This window comes from Serinus canaria, chromosome 9, assembly GCF_022539315.1.
Source record: "Serinus canaria isolate serCan28SL12 chromosome 9, serCan2020, whole genome shotgun sequence".
Lineage (NCBI taxonomy): Eukaryota > Metazoa > Chordata > Aves > Passeriformes > Fringillidae > Serinus > Serinus canaria.
In genome coordinates this window covers 9233327-9257875 of record NC_066323.1, presented here as the reverse complement: position 1 = coordinate 9257875, position 24549 = coordinate 9233327, and the positions used below count along the sequence as shown (strand labels likewise).

Below are 24549 nucleotides of genomic sequence, written 5' to 3'. Positions count from 1 at the left end.
TTAGAACACTTTACTTAAACCCAGAAAGATTTTCAATCTGTGAGAGGGAATCCTACTTTTGACTGAAACTCCACAGTCAAGCTGGTTCCTTCCCACTGTTTAACAAAACCTCCTATGGTAAATATTGTGTCTGTTTGCAGATGGGCCCCATGCCACTTTCACAGCACTAAAGCAGTACTGGCTTCTCAGCAAACTAATTTAAAACATAATGTTCTAGCAAAATACACAGCATCAGCTGTAACAATAGAATTATTGTGCCTCTCTTCATGGTTTTGTCTGGTCACAGAGATCTGCACTGTGGACCACAGCTCTAGGTTCAGTGCCAGTTTCATGCAGAACACTGGCTTGGCTAGGTCTGAGACTGGGGTGGAGTACACAGATTCTGGTACTCAGTTTGCTTTCGTCTCAAAAGTAATTGAACCCGAAGGAACAAAATGTATCAGAAATGTAACTTTTTTATTATTCAGATAGAAATGAATGACAAATTTTCAGAAACTTAGGATATTAAAAGTGGTAGAGTTTACCATTATCCACTGAGTAATGGATCATCCTCTTCACAAATGTGTTGTGATGTTTATTGGCTTGTAGTTGTGTTGCTACTGTAAGTGTGAAGCAGTTGGTTCTTTGGACAATTAAGGCTTAATAAATACTCGTAGGTGTTGCAATGAAATGGAATATTGCTAGAGGCAAGAAATTATCCTTGTAGGCAAATCCCACACCTCAGAAACTGAGGTTGTCCCTTCAGAGCAGTAAAAAGGCTTGTGGGTTCTTTTGTCCTTTTGTTTGAATAGGTGATGCTATTTCTTTTTTTATTATTCTCTTGACAGAAATGATGCAACATCTTCATCAGCAGTTAGTGAAGCGTGAGCACAGGTACATGACCAACCTGAAACGATTGCGCAAGTTGCAGATGGACTACCGTGGTCTCCTTGAAGTCACTGCAGAGCTGGTGGATTCTTTGGAGGCCACAGTCACTGGCAAGATGGTAAGAGATGACCCAGATGTGCACTTGCTTCCACACACCCCAGAAAATGGAGACCAAAGGGTGAATTAAACTTCAGTTATGAGCATTTCTGTTAGAGCTGTGACCCTTTACTAATGAAACACAGCACTTTGGATGAGCTGTTCTCCCATAGCCCTGCTGAAGGTGGATAAAAGAAAAGCAAAAAGTGCCTTGAATTGTGCTGACTCAGAAATCTTGAAAAAATTATCACCATCTCACAAGACATCTCAGATCCCTTGTGCAAGTCCCCTTTTGAGCTTTGGCCGCAGCAGTTATTAGAGGCCATTTTGGTGATTACTGATTGCAGTCCAGCCCATCAACAATTGTGTGTTTAAAACTTCAGTCAGGTCTCTTTTAAATTCCATGGTAGTGGAAACAATCTTCTTATCCAAAATTTTGGTAAGGAAAAAATTTGCTCTTTGTTCTGCTAAACTGGACTTGTTAATTTAATTGATAAAGGAAACAGGGAGATAGGAGTGAATGAGTTATTCATCATGTGAAATGAGCCACATGTATGTAAGTGGAGATGGTAGAACTTTCTTAGGAGTATTTTTTGTATGAAGTTTTTGTATGAAGTTGATTGTCTTTTTTGTGTGTTGTCCTCCTCTGGGAGCATAAGTTCTGTGTAACCTGAGGGTTGTTTTTATGGCAGATGTTAGTGGCCTCTAGGTGCTTATAAAGGAACTGTGAATTGTTAGCAGGGAGAATGACCTGGCATTTCCTGGGCTGCCTGCTGAAAAGTCAATATGTACCTTCCTCCTGTCATCAGCATGAACACCATATGGTTTGTTACTCTGCTCTGGGATCACTGCTGCTATTACTGCAGGGAAGAATTTGCCTTTGGGTGGATTATGCTTTACAGAAGATTAGGGAAGGTACCTGCTCAACAATAAAATCACAGTCATTCGTTTGCTGCCTCCCATTTACACCTCCGTGCTCTCCAGGCGATATCCAATTACCCTCTGTGGTCTGGAGCCGGATGCTGGCTCTCTTCTGTTGCGGATGTTGTTCAGTCTCCTTTGTGAGCCTTGTGCGGGGCACCCGTTTGGTGCTTCCCAGGTGTGTCCAGCTGAGGGTGCTCTTCCGTTAGAGATCCTGGATTCTGTCATTTCTGAATCCAACGTGGAGCTGGGTACTGACTAAAGTGATATTGAATTTACAGCGTTCTGAATTTGAAGGGGTTCATTGTCCTGCTGAAGGTCTGGGAAGTGTCCCCAGTTGCATTTTTATAATCTCAGTCCTCTCATCTCCCTTCTGGGGAAGGTACTAACTGTCCTGAAATTAAGCTGTTCTGTTGAAGTGTAGATTTCCGAAAACGAAAACACTAAACCCACTGAGATGTTTTGCATTGAAAAACAAAGTTCTGTACTGTGTAATTCATATTTATTCTCTCTACTGTACAAGACAGTTGGGTAAGTACTGCTCTTTAGGTAAACACATCAGCATTGTTTCAAGCTCAAAACTGCTTCATTTTTTAATTTGATTTGATTTTGAACTGTTTGATTCACAAAAATCTGTATGCAAATACAGATGTGACAAAATCTGGTTTTCTCCTAGAATCTGAAAGTGCTTAGTGCTAATCTTGTGAATAGCGTAACAATTCCCAGATAAAGAGAATTTACAGTTTTTAAAATTTCTGTATAGAATGGTAGTTGCAGTATATACCTTGTGCTTGTGTCACTGAGCCTCAGGTGTGTGATTTCTTACACTTTAAAAAACCCAAAGAAACATCCTTTAATATAGAAACACTTGTCTGGTAGAAAGTCTAAGTTTTATGTAATCCTGTTCTCATTTTGTTTCCTAATTTTTAGATTACACCAGAGTATATTCAAAGTGTTTGTGCTTGCTTGTTTAGCAATCATTTGAAACAAACTGTAGCACACAACATTGACTTCACAAGGCCTGGAACTGTAAGTATAAATGTTTGGGATTTTTACAGTAACTGTCTTAAAAGACAATAGTACTTAAGCTACATATAGAATAATAAATGTTCTGTAATGGGAAAGACAAAACATAATGTGTTCAAGCTTGTATAAGAATATGGCAGTACATTGTTTTGTTGATCTCAGATGCTGGTCAATGACCTGGTCATGTAGTTATAGCTGTGTAAGTATGGTTAATTCTGTTATTGTGAGGACAGTAAAATCTGTGTCTCTTAAAATGCTAACAAAATGCTTTCAATAAGCATTAATCACAAAAGTGCATCAAAACATTTTACTAAGAAAATATTGTGTACCACTGCTCTACAAAGACAAGCCAAAATCATGAACTGTGCTTATTGTTTTTGCCATGTCAGGCATTCATGTGTACTTAATATTGTAGCAAGAGAACTTAGTGAAGTGTCAAACGAAAAGCAAAAGAAAATAAAATTCCTGCTTCTTATTCTAGCCAAGGTTTTTAATAACAATGATGCTATGGGTACATTTTGCTCTTCTTGAAAATTTGCTACAGAAAGATAAGGAGATAGTATAAATGCTTTCTTTTCTTTTCTACATGCTAATATTTTCAGAGATAAGTATTATTCCTCATTGCTTTTTAGGCTGTTCTAAATGCTCTCACTTTCCTGGTAATGGTCAGAACTCCTTTCTCTGACCTGCCATGAGTTTAGGAGGTACACTCCTATGCAGCCTGCAAAAGCTGCTATTTCAGGGTTTCAGGAAGGAACCAGCATCTGTTTGTCTGCTACCTCAATATTAGATGCTGTCTGCTGCTCCCCTCTACTCAGATTGATACCGTATCCATAGCTTATCTCATCTCCCATCCCATAATGTCCCTCCTCCCACCCCATCTTTCTTCTAACCAGCAACTTTCAGATGTCTTTCCTCTTTCCTTGCCAGTGGCTTTTTCAGATAATGCTTTAGGTACCTCAGTAGTCTTCTGTATTTTTGCCATCTGATGTTGAGGTTGAGTGTGTTTCTCCTTCCCTGTACTGAGATCACCCATTCTGTACAGTCACGTGCCCACTTCTCTCTGTTCCAGCTCTCTGCTTGCATCAAGACTTCTCTTTTTCTCCTGTGCTTTCAAGGTGCTCCATTTGCCCAGGGTTTTGCTTATTATTTCTATTCGTCTTGTCATACATTGATCCTCCAGTCTCTTGAACCCTTTTAGGAAAGGGGCAGAGAGAAGTGTCATCCTTATGCAAGGTTCTGATTTCTGCTTCCCTAAAAGTGTCTCTAAAAGTATTTCTGGTCCAAAAGCAACTTTGCCACTATACTTACGGCACTATGGCCACTTTGACACAGTCTCCACCTATGCAGATAGGTTAGAGAAGGAGGATATGTTGGTGGTGGATTTTTTTTCCCTGCTGGAAGTAAATTTTTGTCTCCCTTAACTAGGTTAACCTGAGCAAAGCTGTGTTCTCCTGGCACAGTTTTATCTATTTTTATACAAGGCTTTGCTGGCAGAACTATTTCTGTGTGACTTTGTGGCTCATTTATCCACACTATTTGAGGTAGTTGCTGTGAGAGCCAAGCTCTCTAGTGAAGAGAGTCCAGTTATAGCCCTGAGACTGTTTAGATTAAGGGTTTCTAGACTGGTTTAGGTTACGCCTTGACACTGAGGTTCTAGCAGCTACTGTGGTTGAACTCCCATGTTGTTTCTGTAAGTAGATCCACACAGGCTCTCTGAGTCATTAGCCAAGTTTTAAAGGGCTAATCACAGTCTTTGCATATAGACATTAACTGTATAACAATCAGATTTCTTCATCTTATCCTTTTGTCCCCCCTTGATCATATTTTCTTGTTTATTTCCCATGTAAATGGTTCTGGTTTTATACATGAATAGCAAACATGTAGAAACACAAATAAATGTTAGAAGAAAAAATAGATATTGTCTCATGAAAAGAAAAATGAGATTCCTTTCTCATCCCAGAATATTTCTAACCACTCCCTGGCTTTGTTGATGTAGGGAGCCAGATGAGATGAACTAAAATTCTGACTATTTGCCACTAGGCCACTCAGGCATGCCATAGCTTTCTCTTCAAGGATTCAAGTACTTCATTGTTATACACTCAGATGTTATTGTTCTACCCTTAAGTGGTTTCAGGTTTTTGCATAAGTTTTGGAATAAAGCTGGAGGCACCGTGACCCAGACTAAGTAGTAGCACGAGTTCACAGCATCTGTGCTGGGTTTGTGTTGGAAGATTCAATCACTTTTTGCCCATAACTACGTAGCAGCACTAGAGTGTGGTCTTTCCAGCTACTCCATTTCATAAAACTCCTGCTGTAAGGGGCAGCCAGCTGCATAATTACAGAGAGAAGAGATTAGCAGAGGCCAGCTACTTAGTTCATCCTTACCTTACCATCATCTTACCTCATTCTGTAGGCAAGATGAGGGAGAGGCTTAAAAAAACAGTCATTGTCTAAAGAGTTTTATCAGGCATTAAATATGGTGGTTTTTCAGCTGTTAGGTTTTTTTTTCCCCCTCTTTGCCTTGGCTGTTAAGGATGATCTTATCTCACTGACATCACCAATGTCAGGACAAGGCCCTGAAATAAATTGGTTCTGCTGGATCAATATCTCTAAATAAATGAACAGAAAAAAGAATCATTAGCAAGGAAACTACTTTTTTCTTTTTTTTTTTTTTTTTTTTTTTTTTTTTTTTTTGTAGTGTCATGCAGCCTTAAATTTCTACCACTGTTATTTGGGGTATGAGTGCGCATGCATTACATAGTTTGGAAAGAGGAGGTGCTTGAGTTCACAGCTAGTTGTACTGATACAACTCAGGGGACAGTCCAGGTGGGTCAGGTTCTGAGCGCAGAAAATGTTAAAACTGCATCATTCTCTGAGATCTGTACTTGAGCTTTAGAATATACGTACTACCAGCTACTCTGGTAGTTTTTAGTTGCACTGGGAAGGAGGATTATGTGAGTGCTGTAACCAAACTAAAGAATTATCCAAGGAAATTAAGGAGTATACCTTGGATTATATCCTTGGCAGCATTATTTGTATGCAAAGTTGATTTTATTCCCAGTACATTGTGCTCGACTTTTAATGTTGGAGAAAGTCATATTGTGTAGTAAAAAGCTGTGAGATCTCAGGCTTGGAAATTACAACAAAGGTGACCTGTATCAGTTGTTAATGTGCAAACATCAGCTTCCTGGCTTGCCCCCCACCATGGCTGAAGGCCTGTCCTTTCAAACTGAAAGAAATTTGTGTCAGGAGAGCAAATCCCAGAGGCAAGTCTTACTGAGCTGGCCTTAAGACCTGAGGCAATGACAGCCAAAAGAGTTTTCTATTGTAATCATACCCTGAAATCTTAGCAAGAGCTTCTGGTGTTAGCTCTGTGTTCTCTGGTGAGCTGGATTGGATCTCATTCTTTTGGAGAACAACTCCATGTTTCTTGCCAGCTCTGTGACTTCCTGGGTCAGCTTGTGAGCCTGATGTACAGTCCATTGGCAGGATGCATCTGCTGCATGCAGTGGGAGAGAGGTCACACTACTGTGTTACAGCTGGGAGATGTTTCCAAGGCCTCTAAAGCTCTGTTTCACCCTAAGGTTTTTCTCTTAGCTGCAGTTGAATGTTATCACCACCTTCCATCATGTCATTTGACATGTGTGGTCCTGAACTGGGAGATAAGAAACTTGAGAGAATTGTCAGAGGAGAAGGTGGGAATTTAGAGTAGAAGGTCAGAGCAGCAGGTTTGACAAGCTGAAGAAAACATTTATTTGAGGACTTAATAGATTCCTGACTTGTTAGTGTTTCTTTGGATAGGGAACTGATGTGGGTAATGGTAAATTTGAAAAGTATACTTTCAAGTACAGTAATCTATTACAGGACTATCACAGTCTCTTATTTTTTAACACTCTTGAGATAAGTCAAGTTTTAATTTTTTTTTACCATTTTCCTTTTCTAGCCTTGATTTGTCTGGTGGATAAGAAGCAGGGGTTGCAGTTTTTGATGCCTGCAATTTTCTGTTCAATACACATCATGAAGCCAAGAGGATTCTGGCTTTTTTTTAAAAACACAGTACATTCACACTCCACCAAAAGCAGCACAGGCTCAAGTCTGAAACCCAAACCCAGGGTTTTTTTGATTGAAGTAAGGTGTACACCTTCCTGGAATATTTTGGATTAGGGATAAGGTAATAAGGTTCTCTAAGTTTTGGATTACAGGCAAAACAGGAACTGCTTCTTCAGATGTGCACTTTCTGTCAATAGTAGAGATGGGTGTAAACCACTGGAGAATCTTTCAGCAACCTGAAAGCTGTAAAATTGTGTGCATGTATTGCACCTGTGTCACAGAATAGAATAAATACCCATTATGTTTATGCTGCTATTCATTCTGATTATATTTACCTGTAGCTACAGTTAGGTGAATTAATGTCCCTTGCAAATTTTGGGTCTCTTGTGATACCATTCTTGAAGCTGTGGAAAACAGGTGGGATGGTTTTTTTAAGTTCTGTCAGTGTACAAAATTACTAGCTCCTCTGGAATGTTAAACTGTCACTTACAAACTGTGAACAAGAAAGATTATATTTTTCTAATTTATTTTTGGGATAGTTTTAATGACTACTGTGAACTCCTATTTTTCTTGTACTCTTTGTTTTTTTCCTCAAACATGGTTTTTACTGCAACTGTGCACTTGCCATCAAGCTGTAATAGTTGGTGGCAAGTATTCAGTTTCTTACTTATGAAATTTCTGCACCAGCAGACCACATGAAACCTAGGATGAGGGTAATAGAAGGTTTTTATTTTGTTTTTTTTAATCACTCTCTAAACCATTCAGAGTGGATTCATCAGGCATTATTATGCAGATGTTTGCTCTTTCATTTAAAAATGAAGTGCTCATTGCAGCAAACAGCATCTACCCTAAGTGAGCTTTTCTTTGGATGACATAATCAGTTTTCTGTACCTCTGTCTATGGGATTATTTTATATGGTCCCATTTATGTATGGAAAAGAAGAAGCAAGCCTACCTCTTCATGTAAGCAAGGAGAAGTTCATATTTTCCTGCTGATACAGTATATAATGCCTTTTTCACAAGTTGCTGCAAGGTTTTTTGTTTACATGAACTCTTTAAGGGTGAGGTATTGCCTTCAGTAGGGATTTCCACAAGCTTTTCCTGTTGCTGTCCCCAAATCATAGAATAGCCTAGTTTGGAAGGGACTTTGAAAGGTTGTCTGGTCCAACCATTTGTGATTTCCTTTAATGTTAAAACTTTACTTTAATGTCATCTTTTTTCTTGATGCCTACGTCCATTTTCACTGCCTCAGCTCATGCTTGTGTTGACATGTCTCTCATCATGATGCAGTTTATCTCCTGGTTTCTTTTGCTCACTCATTGGTCTTCATTGATGTCATCCTTTGCCTTAATTTAATTTAAAATTCTCTTTGCCAGGAACTCTCTGTATGGGTGTATAGCACCATCAAAGTTAAAGTAATCATTCACATCAGGGAATTCTAAGTATCATGGAAGTAAAAAGAAGAATGCAATCTTTTAAAAAATGGTTAAAAAATAAAAATAACTTTATTTTCTGCTCACAGTGAAGAGTGGCAAGTTTCTTATGTCTTCTGTGTGAGGTTGTATATGTCTGTTAAAGAGCAGCCTGCTAAATAGGGTGTTTATGTGCTTATTCATCTGTACCAATATGTCCTGTAAAGTACTGGCAGGTTTGCACAAAAAGGCAAGTAATTAATGTTGGTCTTATTTCATTGTGTTGAACTGCGTACTTTTAATTTTAATTAAGACTGTTCTTTTTAGATACAAAGCTGTTCTATGTATTTTAGTCTAATTAAGGAGCACATGGCATATTTTTTACTGGACTACTCAAACCATGAATTAGCACCATTCTTTATTTTAGTAACTACATACTAGGTTTCCCTCCACAGACTTTCTTAGTTTATCCCTGGAACCTATTGGGATGAAGAATTGATAACATTGCTGAAACACCTTAAATTGTCTCTGTTGGTCTTTGTTATGTGCTGGTCAGAAACTCCAGTCAAAGCAAGTGTGGAGAACAGTGGCAGGAGCTTTCTCAGGAGCTGAGGTCTTCTGATGCAGGCCATGTTCAGGGTTTCTCTCTTGGCTGCTTCAGTGGAGTGAGCAGCCCAGGCCATATATTCCTGTCAATTTGTTAGTGTGTACCTGTTCTGACTCTGACAGTGTGGGACAATGTGCAGACTAGATGTGTTTGCCAGGTGTTGAGAGGAGAACTTCCAAATATATCACAAGAGAGACACAGCAATTTCAGTTCTAAGACATACAAGTATGAGGGTTGAGAGAACATATTTATACTTTTCTTTTCAAAGCTGATAGTCTGTTAATCTTTAGCTAATTTCTATTGGTTGTTTTTTTGAACTGTGCATTTCTCTGTGATTTATTTCTGTTAACTTTTTTTTTTAATCTTCTTTATTTTAATGTGTGTCTGTTTGCCTATAAAGGGATATTACTCTATGAGCCCTTGTGATGACGGATATGTAAGTGTCTATCTTTATTTCCTTTCACCTTGCCTGCTCAGTCTGTCACAGTCTGTATTTCTCTTTATTTCACAACGTGCAGCAATTTTCCCTGCATTTTAACTTGTCATGAACACTAACTGTGTGGTTTATGAAGAGCCAGAAAATGTACAGGGCTTGGAAATTCTGCATGGTGAATGGAATAGATGTTCTGGGTAACCTTATGGCTTCATAATGCACTTAACACAGCATGTCAACATAAGAGCAGCTTTGTCCACAACTTTCACATGAAGCACAGCCTCTTACAGCATGCAGAAAGCAATTGTTTCTTCCATGGGATCATCTGTGTATAGTATACATTCTCTCTGAAGTGTGCCAAAACCAGCTGACCCCACAACACCTTTGACAAAGCAAATAAATCTTATTGCTCAAGATAATTCAGCAAGTTGATTCATGCTTTTCAGAGGGGTGCTGTATTTTACATATTTGTATTTTTTGTTCCTAAAGTCAAACTTCCTTTAGGTAGTAAAGATTATGAAATTCTCTCACACAGTTAAAATGATCCTCTTTCACTGAAAACACAAAATTATATTCTCTGTACTGCTTGTGACTTCTGTAATCCAGATGGAAGTTTGTATTCTGGCAATACTACAAGTACACCAGAAGTATCTAATTTTGCCCATAGTCAGTGCATTCTTTGTGAAGAAAGGAAATGAGTCTACTTCTGAGTAACTCAGTATGTAATCAATTCATAAAAGTGATTGACACCAATTCTGAAAGATGCCAGTCAATTTAAAATAATAGATATTTATATTTTTATCACTTTCTTTAGGTAAAACAAGATTTTGTCTTTCAAGAAAAGCTGCCTAAATTTCAAACATATTTCAAACACCTGGAATTAAAGTAAACCCTTGTGGGCATTCAACTTTCCACTTAGAACAACATTTTATTTTGAGAAATAGTCATAAAAGTATTGAATGCAATGGACTATTCCTTACATACTTATTTTTATCTTGATGTAGAGAACATAACCCACATCCACCTGTGGTGAAAGATCTCCTGTATCAATCAACCTGTTCCCATTGGTGACATGAATGTTCATAATGGACACTTTTTGCTTGATGTTAAGCATTTTGATCCTACATATAATTCTCTGTTTTGAGTTTGAGAAAGGTTGATGACAGATGACTGAAATTATTTTTGCTAAAGAAAAACTTTTTCCTTATACAGATTAGTATAAAGCATTAGTTAAATGTAACTTTATAAAATGTACAATGTAATGGCTTACTGGGCAGAGTTGTTTATAAATTTTTTGCAAAGCTGTCTGACTCTGATTCTGAGGTATTTCTTGAATATATGGGTAGCTTTCAGCTCCCCTCACTGTTTATGTATAGTGTTTATACTTTGTGACATTTGTGTTGTCATTACATTATCACACAGTATTACTGTGTGACTTTTTAATGTACACATCAGATGTCTTAGAGAACCTATTTTGTATGGCAAGTGGGAAGTTTTCATAACAGCATATCTCTAGTATAAGTAGGGAAAAAATAATTAAAAACATTTGGAGATCTCCTTATGAAATAATACTTTGCATAGCCCCAGTAGACCTGCCAGGTTACACAAGCTCAGGGTCTAACCCTCACAGGCTGTGTGGAGCAGTCTTCTTGTTATTAATGTGTAACAAATGAACTCAACATAGATTTGTGAGTTCTGATGATTTGTAGAAATCTGCTCAAATTTTGGTTTTACTCTTCACATATTCGTCACGTATCTTTGATTATTAATTCTGAATCTGCATTGAATTTGCACTGAATTCTTACAGCACATTTTCAGAGTGGGAACTGAGGACAGAATCTGACTTTCAGCTTTGCTTTCAGCATATTATGAATATATACATCAAACAGCAAAGGGGATATGGTTTGAATATAGGGCTGCAGTATTTGATAAAATCAGTTGTGGTTTTGGCTTGCACATGAAGTGCATCTGCTTTCTTTTATAAATACTGATTTTTTTTTTTTCCCTTTGAACTTCTTTGGTTTATTCCATGCTGTTCATATTCATGCCTGTCTTTGTTCAAAAATAAAGGGATGCCATCTGGGGCTAATGTGCATCGTGACAGAATTATTTGACTTAATGTGGCACCTGGTTTGGCTTTGGCAAGAACCAACACAAACATAAGTCATACCCATGATCCTACCAGAATGAGCTATGCTTGGGCTGTTTTTTCTTGTCTTTCTTTTTCTTTTCTTAAGACACTGAGCTTCTGCATGTCTTTCAGTTATGACAAATGATCCTCTTTCAAGATAGGTTTTGCATGAAATGTATTTTTTTCAAGATGAAGTCTATGAGTGTTGGGACATAGGAACATGTTTGCCACAGGTTCTTCACACTCTGCCTTTCATTGGCTATCTAAGGTATACTGTTACTCAAAAGGTTAAAATTATGGTTAACCTGTTCCAGGAAAGACTGGGGGAAGGGCTTGGGAGAAAATGCTGAGGAAATAAATCTTGTAATCTAAGAAAAATGAATAGAAATTTAAATCCCAGTTTTAAAATGAATAGAAGAGGAGCTACTAGATAATTTCTATTTATGGTAACTGTGCTATAAGCATTCAATCATTTAATAGCAAAACAATAACTTTTAGCTCTTGCACTCTGCCATTCATTGGTAGATCTAAAACCCAGCTTGCTCAAGAGATTGATGCCTGTATCTGCTTTTCAGATGAGAAAAACTGAGGCCCAAAGACATGAAATGATGTGTTTGATTCTGTCTGCAATTGGTGGCTGAATCAGGACTAGGAGTGAATCTCCTGAGCCAATGTATTACTCAGCATGCCACAGATACAGATTAGCTTACTTATGACTAATTGCAATCATGCAGATGAAAAGCAAGAAAGGAAACCTCTGCCTGTAACATGCTTGCATTCTTTCTGCCTATCGGTGGTGCTGACCATAGTCAGATTGAGAAATGACAGTGCAGTGAAGAGTAAAATAGCCTCCCAAAACTTTCTTCGTTCCTATTTAACATTGATGATTGAAACTGATGTAATATGAACTTTATCCTTATTGCTTTTTCCAGAAACACCAAAAGCCTGAAAGAACTTCCTTCCTCCTATGCAGGTTCTAGACTGATAAACTGGGTCTGATCAGCAAAGTGACCAGAAGTTTTTCCAGCTCAGTGGTTCTGCCCTCAGAGCCCCAGTGCAGGGCCTGCCTCACTCTCTGGTGCCTTTTTGGTGTAGGAAGAATACAGAAGGAAACCATACTAAATACTTTGCTGTGCTCCATCTGCTGGCTTAAAAAATTATTTGGGAATTAATAGGACCATGTCCCATTTGATCTGAATGTTTTTCTAGTTGAACTTTCTGTAGTTTGAAATTTTATAAAAGCTTGCAAAATCCTACACTTGCCAAAAAGTTTTATTTGTGTAGAAGAGTGATATGTGTATCTTAACCAGTTATCCTCTGGTTAGATTTTGGTTGGAGCATGTTTTTCTTTCTAAGACAGCAAAGAAGGGTGTAAAAAAACTTTTATTGAGAAGCAAGAATCTTTATATGCATCTATATAGTCCTAGTGCCCTGCTCTGTTTCTTTACACATTGTTATTCTCTGTTTGACCTTCCATCTCCAAGGGCTCTGCAATTTTTTTTGCATTCAAGTGCTATAATCACTTTCTTCCATTTCCCCTAATGGACAAAGGAGAAAGGTGCTGATAGAGGCAACAAAAGTGATTTGTGATTTCATTGCACATGCAGCTACAAGGTTTTAGGTTTTGACTGGGAAAACAGTTTTGTTTAAATAAAATTAACTCTTTATACTTTTCAAAAATGCTAAGGAAAATGAATAAGGGCAAAACAGTCTAGGGGCAGATATGATCCTTAGAAAGAATTTTGTGTTGTGTAAGATAAACTGTGCTATGAGAACTGCTGGCCCAGACAGTTAGTTTACTTTTGAGGTGTGTGACCTGTTTATTGTATATAAGTCATTCATTGACATAATATAAAATGCTTTCCAATGTGCACATAAGCTTATTTCACATCTAATAGAGCAGTTCCTTGTTTTACAAGGATACCCATGAGGTTGTTTTCAAGTTGGTGTAATTCAATATTATCTATGGTATTTCATGCTTTTTGTCTCCTAAATCCCAGTTTTAAATCTGACAATAGGCATTGATTATATAGTTCCCATTGAAAGAGGCTCAGTTAGGAGAGGAGACCAGTTTTACTGCATAAGTGGTAATGAGAGATTTTTAGCAGAGAGATCAGCACAAAGAGATGACATTGAATATTCTGCAAATACAGCATGTAGTTGACATCAGAATGCATGACATGAAGCATTCTTATGCCAGAATTGCTGCTTCTTTGCTTACCTACAATTAAGTCTAGCAAAAAATACTCACTGAGGCAGACAACTTTCATGTGGAACTTTTATGTGGTGCTGGTGTTCCTTGTTGCACAGTAGTACCTGCACAGGCACTGTGTCACCCTGCATCAGAGAAGAAATATCCAGGATTTAATTAGCAGAACCACTAAGAAATGGCACACTATTTCATATTGGTTTTATCCACACCAGAATACATGGTCCTCTCTTTACATATTAATCATTATATATAGGGATATATTTTGGTAGCAGCAGACACTTGATAACATTAGTGTTGGAGCAAAGAATTACAATAAATTTATATACAGGAATGCATGCTGGGTCTCCAATTAAATGTTATTGCAATTTTAAAGGTATAAAAATTTATGAAGTCAGTGAATGTGCTTAGCAAGTTCTTCATCTTCCTCAGTGGGCTCAGATAGTAGTTTCTATTATTTTTTTTTTTTTTATGCTTCAAGCATAGGTAATTTATGGACTATGTGGGTGAGGATAATATAGCCAGATCATAACAAAAGAGATTTTGACCTGTAAAACACTTTAAGGGAAAAGAAAGATAAACACTGAAGTGCTCTTTCTTTAGCTGTGTTTCTGGTTTACAGCACAGGTTTTTATAGGAAAAGAACTGCAGAATCTTAGTGAAAGAATTCACTTTGGACCTCATTAATAACATTATGTGAAATTTGGACTTATATGCTGTAATTTCCTTTTTTCTTTCTTTTTGTGATTCAGGCTTCCACACTGTTAAGAGCATCTTTATCCTCTATGTAAGTATTTGTTGCTGAACTCCATTTCTGTCTGTAGAGAAAAGGAGGGGTTTGTAAACTGAAGTACACACTGCCAGTTGTCCTCAAATGGGACTCACTCCTCCTCTGTGCTTCCTCTGACCTCAGTGAACATTGATGCAAATATTGTGTGATCTATGTTCTTCTGCTGAGCAGCTTCAGTAATGTTCTAATTTCAGCAGAATGTTGTTAATCCAGTAAATCTGCAATTCCACACATGTGAGGTTGTTGCTGTATTTTTAGTGTTTTCACATATTTCAGTCCTATTGTTGTAATTGATCCTCACAAATCTAGGAAAAGGGGGAATCACTAATAGGGATTTTTGGGTGCTTTAACCTTAATTTTTTTGTGTCTGACTTAATAAATTTTGGCTTATAATACTGAATAGAGATGGCATATTCAAGGTGAAGTTTTATTAAAGTTTTGAGACACTATTTTTTTCCTGTTGTTTACAAGATAACAGGGCAATTATACATAGGACACAAAATTTGTTTTGGAAAGTGGTAGGATGGGAAGATACTAAAAAATTTTAGTGGATTGTATTTAAATATTAAGATTGAAACATTGACTGGAAGCAGTTTTCTTAAGGGAAACTTCTATTGCAGTGTTAAATTTCAAAATAGCTAAATAGTATTGATGCATAGAAAGTAGTCCTGTAGTAAGTCTCATGTTAAGTCAGCATACTCCAGGCTGTAAAAATCCACTCAGCCCACACCACCTCTGCTTTGGAAAAGACATTTCTGTGTGCATAAGGGCTTAGAGGTGGAGATGGAGCTGCAGGTTTTTACTGCATCTGTTTCTAACTGTCCTCATGCCCTTGTGGCCCAATAGGGGAGGGGGAAAAAGGATGTTGCTGAACTGTTTTGTGCCAGTAAAAATCTCAGATCATCAGATGGCTGGTTGTCAGTTTATGTCTGCAAGTTATGATGGTAAGCAAGCTGCATGCATAAGTAAGAAAGAACCCCAAATTTAACAAGTCTGTTGTTCTAACACTGAAATGGTAACAAAAGTAATAGAAGTGTGAAAGTGTGGAAGTTCTTTTCCTGAAGCAGGCTTCCTGTTTTGGCTCTTCTCACCTCAGTAACATCAGCTGCACTGAATGAGGAGAGAGAGTTTTGATGAATGTCTTTTCCTTTAGGAAGGTGCAGGATGTGCCATTGCTGCCCTCTCTGGATTATGAGAAGCTGAAGAAAGATTTGATCACAGGGAGTGATCGTCTCAAGGCCCTCTTACTGCAGGCTCTGCGCTGGGTAAGGACAGGAGGCATCCAAACCAGGATCCCTTTTGCAAACAAGATGGTTGTTATGGTGAGGAGATCAACGTGACAGGCAAATTCCTGTTGGTGGAGCTTGCTGAGGCTGTTGAGATGATGAAGGCAGCCCAGGCAGGAGGTGTCTAATTGTACTGTAGCAGTGTCACACTCATCTGAGGAGAGACAAATTTCTCACACAAGGATTTCCCAGATTTCTGGGGTATTCAGTGGAAATAATTTCTAATGTGCTTTCAAATAAATTGTTGGTTTAGGCAGTTCCCTTTTTCACATATCCTTTTGGTTTATCTGCTGTATCCAAGACATACCTGACTCTAATCACCAGTTTTCCTTCATAATCAAGGTATTTTACAGGAACCTACCTTTTGGTTGACTTGGATCATCTAATGACATTTCAGAAAAATTAGATGACAACAGGAAATTACATTTTCCTGATGAAAAGGAAGCTGATGTCTTCAAAGTGACAGTCATGAAAAATGCTAATAGTGGAATTCTGATCATGTTTCAGTGTCTGTTTTCACATAAAAACAATCTGTTTGTTCTGACCAAAATACTTCTTGCCCAGTGCTCTGTCTCAGATGTTTAAGAAAAGCACCACATCTGTAACTATTAGAGGCTTTTTTAACTTTATGGGAAGTAATTCTGTATCCTTCCTCTATGGACAGTGATGACAGCTCCCAAGTAACAGTTTTGTACTGGATCACAGAGCTGAAGTCAGGTCAGTTCATTTCATCTCTTTCCCTTAGGTCACTGAGGTTGAATTAGCACTCCCCATGAAAGAGGTTCTCAGCTATAGAGTATCAGCACCTTTAAAATCTCCAGGGGTCATCAATCCATAGTTTTGGCTTTTTGTGTTTTTTTTCCTTGTTTATTTATGTTGTTATTTATTTTAGCGCTTGACAACATCATATCCTGGAGAACAGAGAGACACCATCATGCAAGCCTACATCAGTAATGACCTCCTGGATTGCCACAGCAACTGTCAGGTCAGCTGAAACTGAGTTGTCAGTTGTCCAACTTCTGTGTGATATTGCTCATTTATATCTATGAAGTGCTGATCATAAAATTTTCTTTTTTATTTCCCTCTATAATAGAAGAAGAAAAAAAAGGTAGTTGTGCCAAAACTGGGTGATACATTTAGCTTCTGCATCCCAGTCTTTAAAAGTTGATGGCAAAGCTTTGCATTACAAGAGCTCTTAGTGTAGACACAGTTCTTGTAGACAAATGCAAGTATATCACCTCTCTGTGCTTCACTTCTGTGAGTTGAACCAAAGCCTGAGGCCCTTTAAGTCTTGCTTATCAGATATGTGTCTCTTTTTGAGTGATTGTGTATTGTTAAATAATACACTCAATTCATTTCAATGATTTAAGATAAGAACTAAATTAGGACTTCAGTCTCAATGCCACTATGGAATGTGCCATTGTGCACCTGCAATGGTCAATTCTGTTTCTGTGAATTTGAGGTGGATTGGCACCTTTCTTTAGAAAGGGGAATTCTGGTGTGTTGATTTTGAAAAGTTGTTTCAGTCCCTGATAACCCAGTACTGTTGCTAAGAAAAGCACAACTTTTTTCATTGGTTGTAGTGACTTCTGTGAATAATTGAGTTGCCCAGGGTTTGGAGGCACTGAGCCTACTTGGTTTACTGTGGCTTTATTGACTTTGCAACAGTCTCTTGTACCACTAGGAAGCCTAAAGAGTTATTATATCAACCACCAATTTTTCTCCCTCTAACTTTCTGTAAGAGGGAAGTTATATGTAAAGCCTGGAATAAAACAGATTAGAAGTCATGTCAATGTCATGGTGTTGTTAAGTTACTGAGATGCTTCCCACACTCTTCTTTGTCAAAGAAAAGCATTCCTATTTAGGTAATATTACTGCATTTAAATTTATCAACCAAACTAAGTTGTTTGGTTTGTGGGGGTTTTTTGGTCACTGACTGAATATTAATTTTAGGAACCAGATTTAACTGGACTGTGTTGGCTCAATATAACCTCCACTCTACACCATATAGTTTAATGGTGTTTTAACAGACTCAGATGAGAAGCTGTAATTTGCCTATTTGTTCATTTTTCATCTCTCCTTCAGCCCCCTGCCAATAAAAAAAGAAATTGTACATCATATTGACAAATCAGTATGCATTCAAAGGGTTTGGTTTTTTCCTGTGTAAGCTTAATGAAGCTTTTAAAACATTATGGAAGACTAACTTTTGTGTTTTCCTTCTTTGTGATTTATTAACATCTGCTTTCTTTTTCAGAGAAGTGTCCTCCAATTATTATATTCTAAGAGTGAGGTAGTCAGACAGTATATGGCAAGGCTCATCAATGCTTTTGCTTCACTGATAGAAGGTAAAAGATTCACTGCAAAAAATAACATTTTCATATAATGCTTTCTTATTGGTGCTTCACAAGTGCATGTCAGTGCATGTGATAATTTAGAGCCTTATTTGCACCCTTTTTCTAGTGATTCACTATCTTTTGTAGCATGCATTCAAAACAGCTTTTCAGTATCTGGAAAGTTTTCATTTTGACACTGTATATTCAGTATTTCTGACTTGTTTTGATGATTTGTGATCTGTGTGGGAACTTAGATACTGCCTTTAATATAATCTTCAGTTTCTCCATGAAGGTTAAAGAGAAAAATCCCCATCAATTAGGTTTCCTGGGGGCAGACCTGCTACTAGGTTGTGCAATAGTAACTACTGTGGCTCCTGCGTTTTCCTCCTCCTCACCTGAATAAATCTTTGTGCATCACTGCTAACAATCCAGATGCATATATAGCTTTGTATCTCTGCCTGTCCCAAAGTAGCTCTTGGTTTGCTGCTATTTTTGGAGCTAAGTATTGCTAGGTGCTGAAATCTCATTTGAAGTCAGTAGCAGGAGGGCACCTGACTTTCCCAAGCTCCTTGGACATTTCTGTTCTTTTTCTTGATTGTACAAGACTGCTAGATCTGAAAGCATATACTGAAAGTGGATTCTGTGTGGTACTGATTTGCAAGTGTGGACCTCTAATACCCCAAGTGTCTGGATTGAATGCATCTGGTCTGCTACACAACTTTGTGCAGCTTTGTTTGGATCTTGGCACAAGTTTGTGGCTTGTCAAGAGGAAACTGAGGTCAATCCTGCTTCTTTTCCGAAGAGAGGGAGGTTTTCTGTCATAGCTGCTATCTCAGCATCTGTTCTTTCATCGCTTTTTGCACCAGGTCGTGCCTACCTTTCTCAGAATCCAACATTGCTGCAAATGCTGGAGGACAGACTGAAAGCTGAAGACAAGGATTCCCTTACATGGGAGAATGTTCTGGGGGCTCTGCAGAAATTCAGCCTCAGGTGATGAAAGCACAGCGTGTGGTGGTGACAGCAGGGGAGGAAATGCAGCCTAGTTAGGCTCTGTTCAGGGAGGAAAGAAGAGCACTTGATTTTCCCATAACAGTCATCAGAACCCCTGATGGCTGATGAAAGCAATGTCACTTATTATGGAGGAGAATTCAGTTTTGCTGACTGAATTAACCTGACTTCCTACCAGCTGTCAAGGCCCAAGTAAATGAACATCTCCTGCTACTGCCTTGTGTGCTTTGTATGTGTTCCTTAACTGAAGAAAGTGAAAATCTTAATGTAGAAAGCTCTGATGATCCTACACAGAAAAAAGGGTTGTGTTACATTCCAAAGCATAAGGTTTTCATTATCCTTTCTGCAAACATTTTTCAGGGATTTCATCTTTATCCTGTTGACCCCCTTTCCTGGAGCTGTCTATGCACAGGCTGTCTTGTTTCTTACTTTTACATTAGCAGTCTGACTCAAGTGCCCACCACAAAAGAAATACACAGAAGCAGTAAAGGGCATGCTCTATTTATCAAATAAATATGATCTAAGGAGCTCTGTTTTCACAGCAGTCAGGAGGAATACTGAAAACGTGGAAGTTTTTTATTTTCTAAAAAGTAACAATCTTCTAGAAGGTTAATTCCAGATACCTGACATAAGGGAAACTTTTTTAATATGTGGTCAGATGCTCCCTTGTTTTGCTTAGTCCAAGCCACACACCTGCTGCAATATCCAGCATTAAGAAGCATATGAGCTTTCAGGACCAAAGCCAGGAAAGCACCTGCTTGGATCTTTGCAATTTAAATATAGTGCCTCTTGGAAATAATGTTATGAAAAATTCTGTTCTTCAGTAAGACTTTTCTACCAGTATATACTTCTTTTTTGTATTGTAAGGTGTAGAATTTTTATTGTAGACATGGTTGGCCACCTGGCACTTTATTCAGCATAGTCTTTGAAGGCAACTACAAGTTGAGTTAAAAGGGCACGAGATTTATGAATCTCTAGAGAAAAGTGCAAATAGATTCAAGCAAAAACTTCATTTGTCAACTTGGCAGTACAAAAGTGCTACAGTGCTATGGCTACCTGTGACAGAAGAAGTAATTAATTTGTTTTATGGATCTGTTGTGTGTAGCTGCCTTTTTAAACCAATTAAAAAAGACAATTGAAAATGCTATTTTAGCTGGAGTAAGAAGCCCTAGGAAACAATGAAAAAATTTACCTCAGCAGTTCACAGGTTTAAAAATAACAAAACAAACAAAAGACAAACACCCCCCCCATCTATCCAACAATGTTTTAGTCCTCTAACCATATGGGAATCTGCATCTTCAATTTCTTCAGGCTTTGTTAATTACTTAGTTTAGTGATTGCCAAAACAGGTAGTTTAGGGATGTTTTTTTTTTTGAGCAGCCTATTGTATTTTTAATGTGCTTGTACTGGCTATAAATGTATATGAAAGCTATTTATGTTGTGATCTGACATTTGTGGTTTGTGATCTGATTTTGTTTTTTAATCCTAGGCGCACACTGCAGTCAGCAATGATCAAAGATGGGCTCATTTTCTGGCTGGTTGATGTTCTAATAGACCCAGACTGCCTGTCTGATTACAACCTGGAGTATTGTGCTGCCTTGCTCATGAATCTCTGTCTGAGGAGTGCAGGTGTCTTACATTTTGAATTTCAGCCTTATTCCAAGAAATAGATAGTGAATCTTTTTCTCCTGTTCTACCAGGATTCTTTCAAGTGACTACAATCAGCAGCAGGAACCACAACCAGAGATATTTGACTGTTATAACCAATGCTTTTGAGTACATCTCCCTTCCCAAGAATTCCAATTATGGGAATTCTAAAGAATTAAGTAAGAAATAAGCAATGGCACCCCATAAGATTTGATTATTTTTTATATTAGTATGTGAAAGCTGCCATTGCTATATTCAGGCCCACTTTTCAAAGGACACTTTGTCTCCACTTACAGACTCTGTGTTAGAGATTTCTTTGTAAACAGAAAGAACTGGGTTGAGGAGTAAGGGCGAGGAGCTTAACCTTCCCCTTGCTTTCACTTCTACAAAGCAGAGATTCCCCCCAAGAAAATAAGATCCTGTCTGTGTCCAAGAGACTTAAAAAGAGCATAAATTAAATTTCCTTTTAAAAAGGAAAGTAAGGTAAGGGTGAAAAATCATCTGCTTCTTGTAAGCAAAAAAATGCCTTTGTTAAATTTTTAAATCCCCTTTGTGTTGCATCCTGTCCAAGACTACAACTGCATAAATCCAGAGTAATTTCACTGGTTGCAACTCAGTTATGCTGAACAGCATTTGTCAGGAACGAGAAACAGTATTGCTCTTTGAAAACTATATTTAATAATAATTCTAAATAGTAAGAAACTTGCTCTGATCTGTTCCATTTTTCAAGCATATTTATGTGTTCTGCCTTTGCAGGGAAGAAAATATGTGCAAGTATCCCAAACCCCATGCTCAGAGTTCTTTCTGGTCTTCTTGACCATGAGAATCCTAAGGTATTTGTACATCAAACTTTGGGTTAATGAAAAGGTGGAAAGAAAAATTAAAAAAAGAAGAAAGGAAAAAAATGTAAAAAGTAAATTGGTTTTGTTTCCTTTATTAGATCCTCGTTAATTAAGTTGCATGAATTTTACCTTAAATTCACAAATGCATATATTTTATTTTGGTGAGCAGAAGTCTTTCTAGAAGCATGTCTTGCTTTAACAAACATTGGCAGCTAAGAATGGCAGCTTTGGATGGACTTACCATGCAGTCCATGTACCTTGACTGCAGTTTCTGATGCTTAAATATCATGCACCCAAATCAACTCAGGCTTGACTGTTCATGAGATGAACAGTATGTGATGCAAAACATCAGGTGCAGGGGAACCTGATGTTTTGCATCACATACTGGATGTGGTTTAAAGGAATGCTATAAGAAAGTAGTAGACTTGTGACATTCATGAAGCTCCTTTGGCTTTATCAGCTTGCCTGGGGCTACAGTGCTTGAAGCCTGTCATGAGTTCATGCTGGCAAGAACTTTTCCCTGTTCTTTGTCCTGTTTTTTGTACTGCTATTAGTGTTTGTCAGAAACCTTTTTTCTGCTTTTCTGCTTTTCTCTCTTACTTTGCCCTTTTTTCCTTCTTTCTTTCTTATGGCTAGGTCAATTTGCAAGAATACATTATCAGAAGGGGGGGGGGGGGGGGGGGCTGTTTGGGAAATTGGCATGGAGCACACTGGTTTAGATCAACCATATCACAGTATATTTGCATCCTAAAAGTTCTCTGCTTCCCATGTGGGAATTTTTGCAAGTCCAGTCTAGCCTGGTTAAACTCTTTGAAGTATAGTTATTCTATACTTTTGTTCTCATATTTTGATAGTCAACTGGGAGGAATGTAAGAGTTTTTCTTCATGGTATTACTGTTTCTTCCTCTTAGGTCCAGTCATATGTGAATGGAGTACTGTACAGTATTCTGGCCATCCCTTCTGTTCGAGAAGAAGCCAAAGAAATGGTAAGAAGTGCTGCTTTGCAGAGCATGAAAATCAACATCTCTGCCAGAGATGGCCCTGACAGAGCACAGCAGGGCTGTGAGGTGGGAGCCAGGGCATTTTGAGAAGGGACCCCACAAGTGGTCCTTCCCCTTTGATCCTCAGGGAAGTATGAGTTATTTCTCAGACACTTCTGCCATATTTCCAGATCCTTTTCCCAGGAGTGGAGCCCCAGTAGTGGGAAGGATTCTGCCTGAATTATAAATTAAAGGTGTTATTTTAGAATTGTGTGTCCTTCTAGCATTTTGTAGACTCCTTGTGGTCCCAGGAGATGCTTTCATCTCACCTGCTACTTCTTCCACTTATTCTGCACCAGTGAGTAGCCACTAGAAGGACTTCTTGCTGCTTTTACTTCTGCCTGGTATAGACATGATTATTTGGGGAAGGAGCAGGAGGAAGGTTTCAGAACTAGGAACTGATTTCCTGTGAAAGTTAGTCTAATAGTAATGACTGTGTTTCAGCTTCTGAGTTTGAGGAAGCTGTTCCTGGGATAGCTGCATGTCTTTGTATCTTAAGAACAAACCCAGAGAGTTATGGGGACATAATTGTTGTCAGATGTTCTGCCTTTCAGAGCACAGAGGATTGGAAGTGATCATAAAGGCTTAAAGACACAACATCAAGGCTATAAGGAGCCATAAAGAGAGAGACCAGGTTCAAAGTCAAAGCTGGTTCTGTTTTCTGCTTTCTTTCTCTTAAACTTGCACTGTTGTCTCTGTGGATGCAAATTTTATCCTTTTCTGATGACTATTGTGTAGTGAATTCAGGAGGCAAAAGCAGCAGATCTATTGTAAAAATTTGCTGTTCATCATGGACATATCTCTGTTTAAGCCTCAAAGCAATCCAGAGAACATTTTTCTTTTGTCTGTGCAACACTTGGAGCTGGACACTGTGCTTTGCTTCACACTGCCTCAGGTTTTCCCTGACCAAAAAAAAAAAACAAAACAAAACAAAACCAAAAAAAACCAAACACCACAAAAAAACTTTAGCTAACAGATCTCTGTCACGGTGGTGACATGAAACACTGATCTACCAATGTTTTCTGCTACATCCAGGGAATGGAAGAGATTCTGCGCTGCCTTATCAAGGAAAGAAATGAAGAGATGATTCGACAGATGGAATTTGTTATCAAGCAACTCAATTCAGGTCAGAACACAGGCAGCTATCAGAGCTTTAAATCTTTCACAAAAGCCATAAAAAAGCTCATGTTTTTACTTGGCATTGGAAACCTCAAAGAATTACAATAGTGTGATGGTCTTAGAGAAGGTGATTAATGAATGTCAGGATTTGAAAGTAATGTATTTTAAAATTTCCTTTATGTTGTAGAATTAAGGAAGAAATAAAAGGCTGAGTATGACACAATTCCAAAGTTTTTGGATCATAAATAAAATGACCTTTGCTGTTTTCTTTCATGCTAGTGGTCTGATGGTAATGAGAGACTGCTGCCAACTGCAAAAATGCAGTAGAAATTTGTAAAACAGGATTTAGGGACTAGGTCTGTCTGTGCTCTTCTCTTGCTCTGTTGAAGTGTAGCTTTATATGAAATGGCTCATCCTGAATTGGGAGCAGAGACCATCCTTTTTGGAGAGGATGTTGATGAGTCATCAGAGTTGTAGATGCTGTTAATACAAACTGAGAAGGTGGAATATTTATTCCATTTTCTGTTGCCTGTAACTGAAAGGAAGACTGAAGAAAGAGAAAGCAAATAATGAAAAGGAGATTAGTTCTGGTTGCATCTTTCTGTACAGTAAACATAGAAAAAGTTGAACTGCTCTGTTTGGCTTTTAGAAAGAGAACACAGCCTGTCATGTTTTTGTTGTTGTTCTTTTACAAGCTAGAACTTTTACAAATTCTACCTTATAAAAGAAC

General features: G+C 38.1%; 1 protein-coding gene across 3 annotated transcripts in view; it reads left to right on the top strand.

The window, feature by feature from the left end:
- ARMC9 (armadillo repeat containing 9) overlaps nucleotides 1-24549 on the top strand; it is a 64992-nt gene that overhangs the window by 9218 nt on the left and 31225 nt on the right. For 2 of the 3 annotated variants that reach the window (XM_050978038.1, XM_009089115.4), the window contains exons 8-19: nucleotides 828-985; nucleotides 2815-2913; nucleotides 9382-9417; nucleotides 14507-14541; nucleotides 15698-15809; nucleotides 16723-16815; nucleotides 18085-18175; nucleotides 19030-19153; nucleotides 20661-20800; nucleotides 21575-21651; nucleotides 22572-22646; nucleotides 23736-23826. In XM_050978038.1, the coding sequence (XP_050833995.1) occupies nucleotides 828-985; nucleotides 2815-2913; nucleotides 9382-9417; nucleotides 14507-14541; nucleotides 15698-15809; nucleotides 16723-16815; nucleotides 18085-18175; nucleotides 19030-19153; nucleotides 20661-20800; nucleotides 21575-21651; nucleotides 22572-22646; nucleotides 23736-23826 (1131 nt within the window). The remainder of the gene's footprint in view (nucleotides 1-827; nucleotides 986-2814; nucleotides 2914-9381; nucleotides 9418-14506; nucleotides 14542-15697; nucleotides 15810-16722; nucleotides 16816-18084; nucleotides 18176-19029; nucleotides 19154-20660; nucleotides 20801-21574; nucleotides 21652-22571; nucleotides 22647-23735; nucleotides 23827-24549) is intronic. The other variant, XM_018912906.3, reaches the window with a different exon arrangement.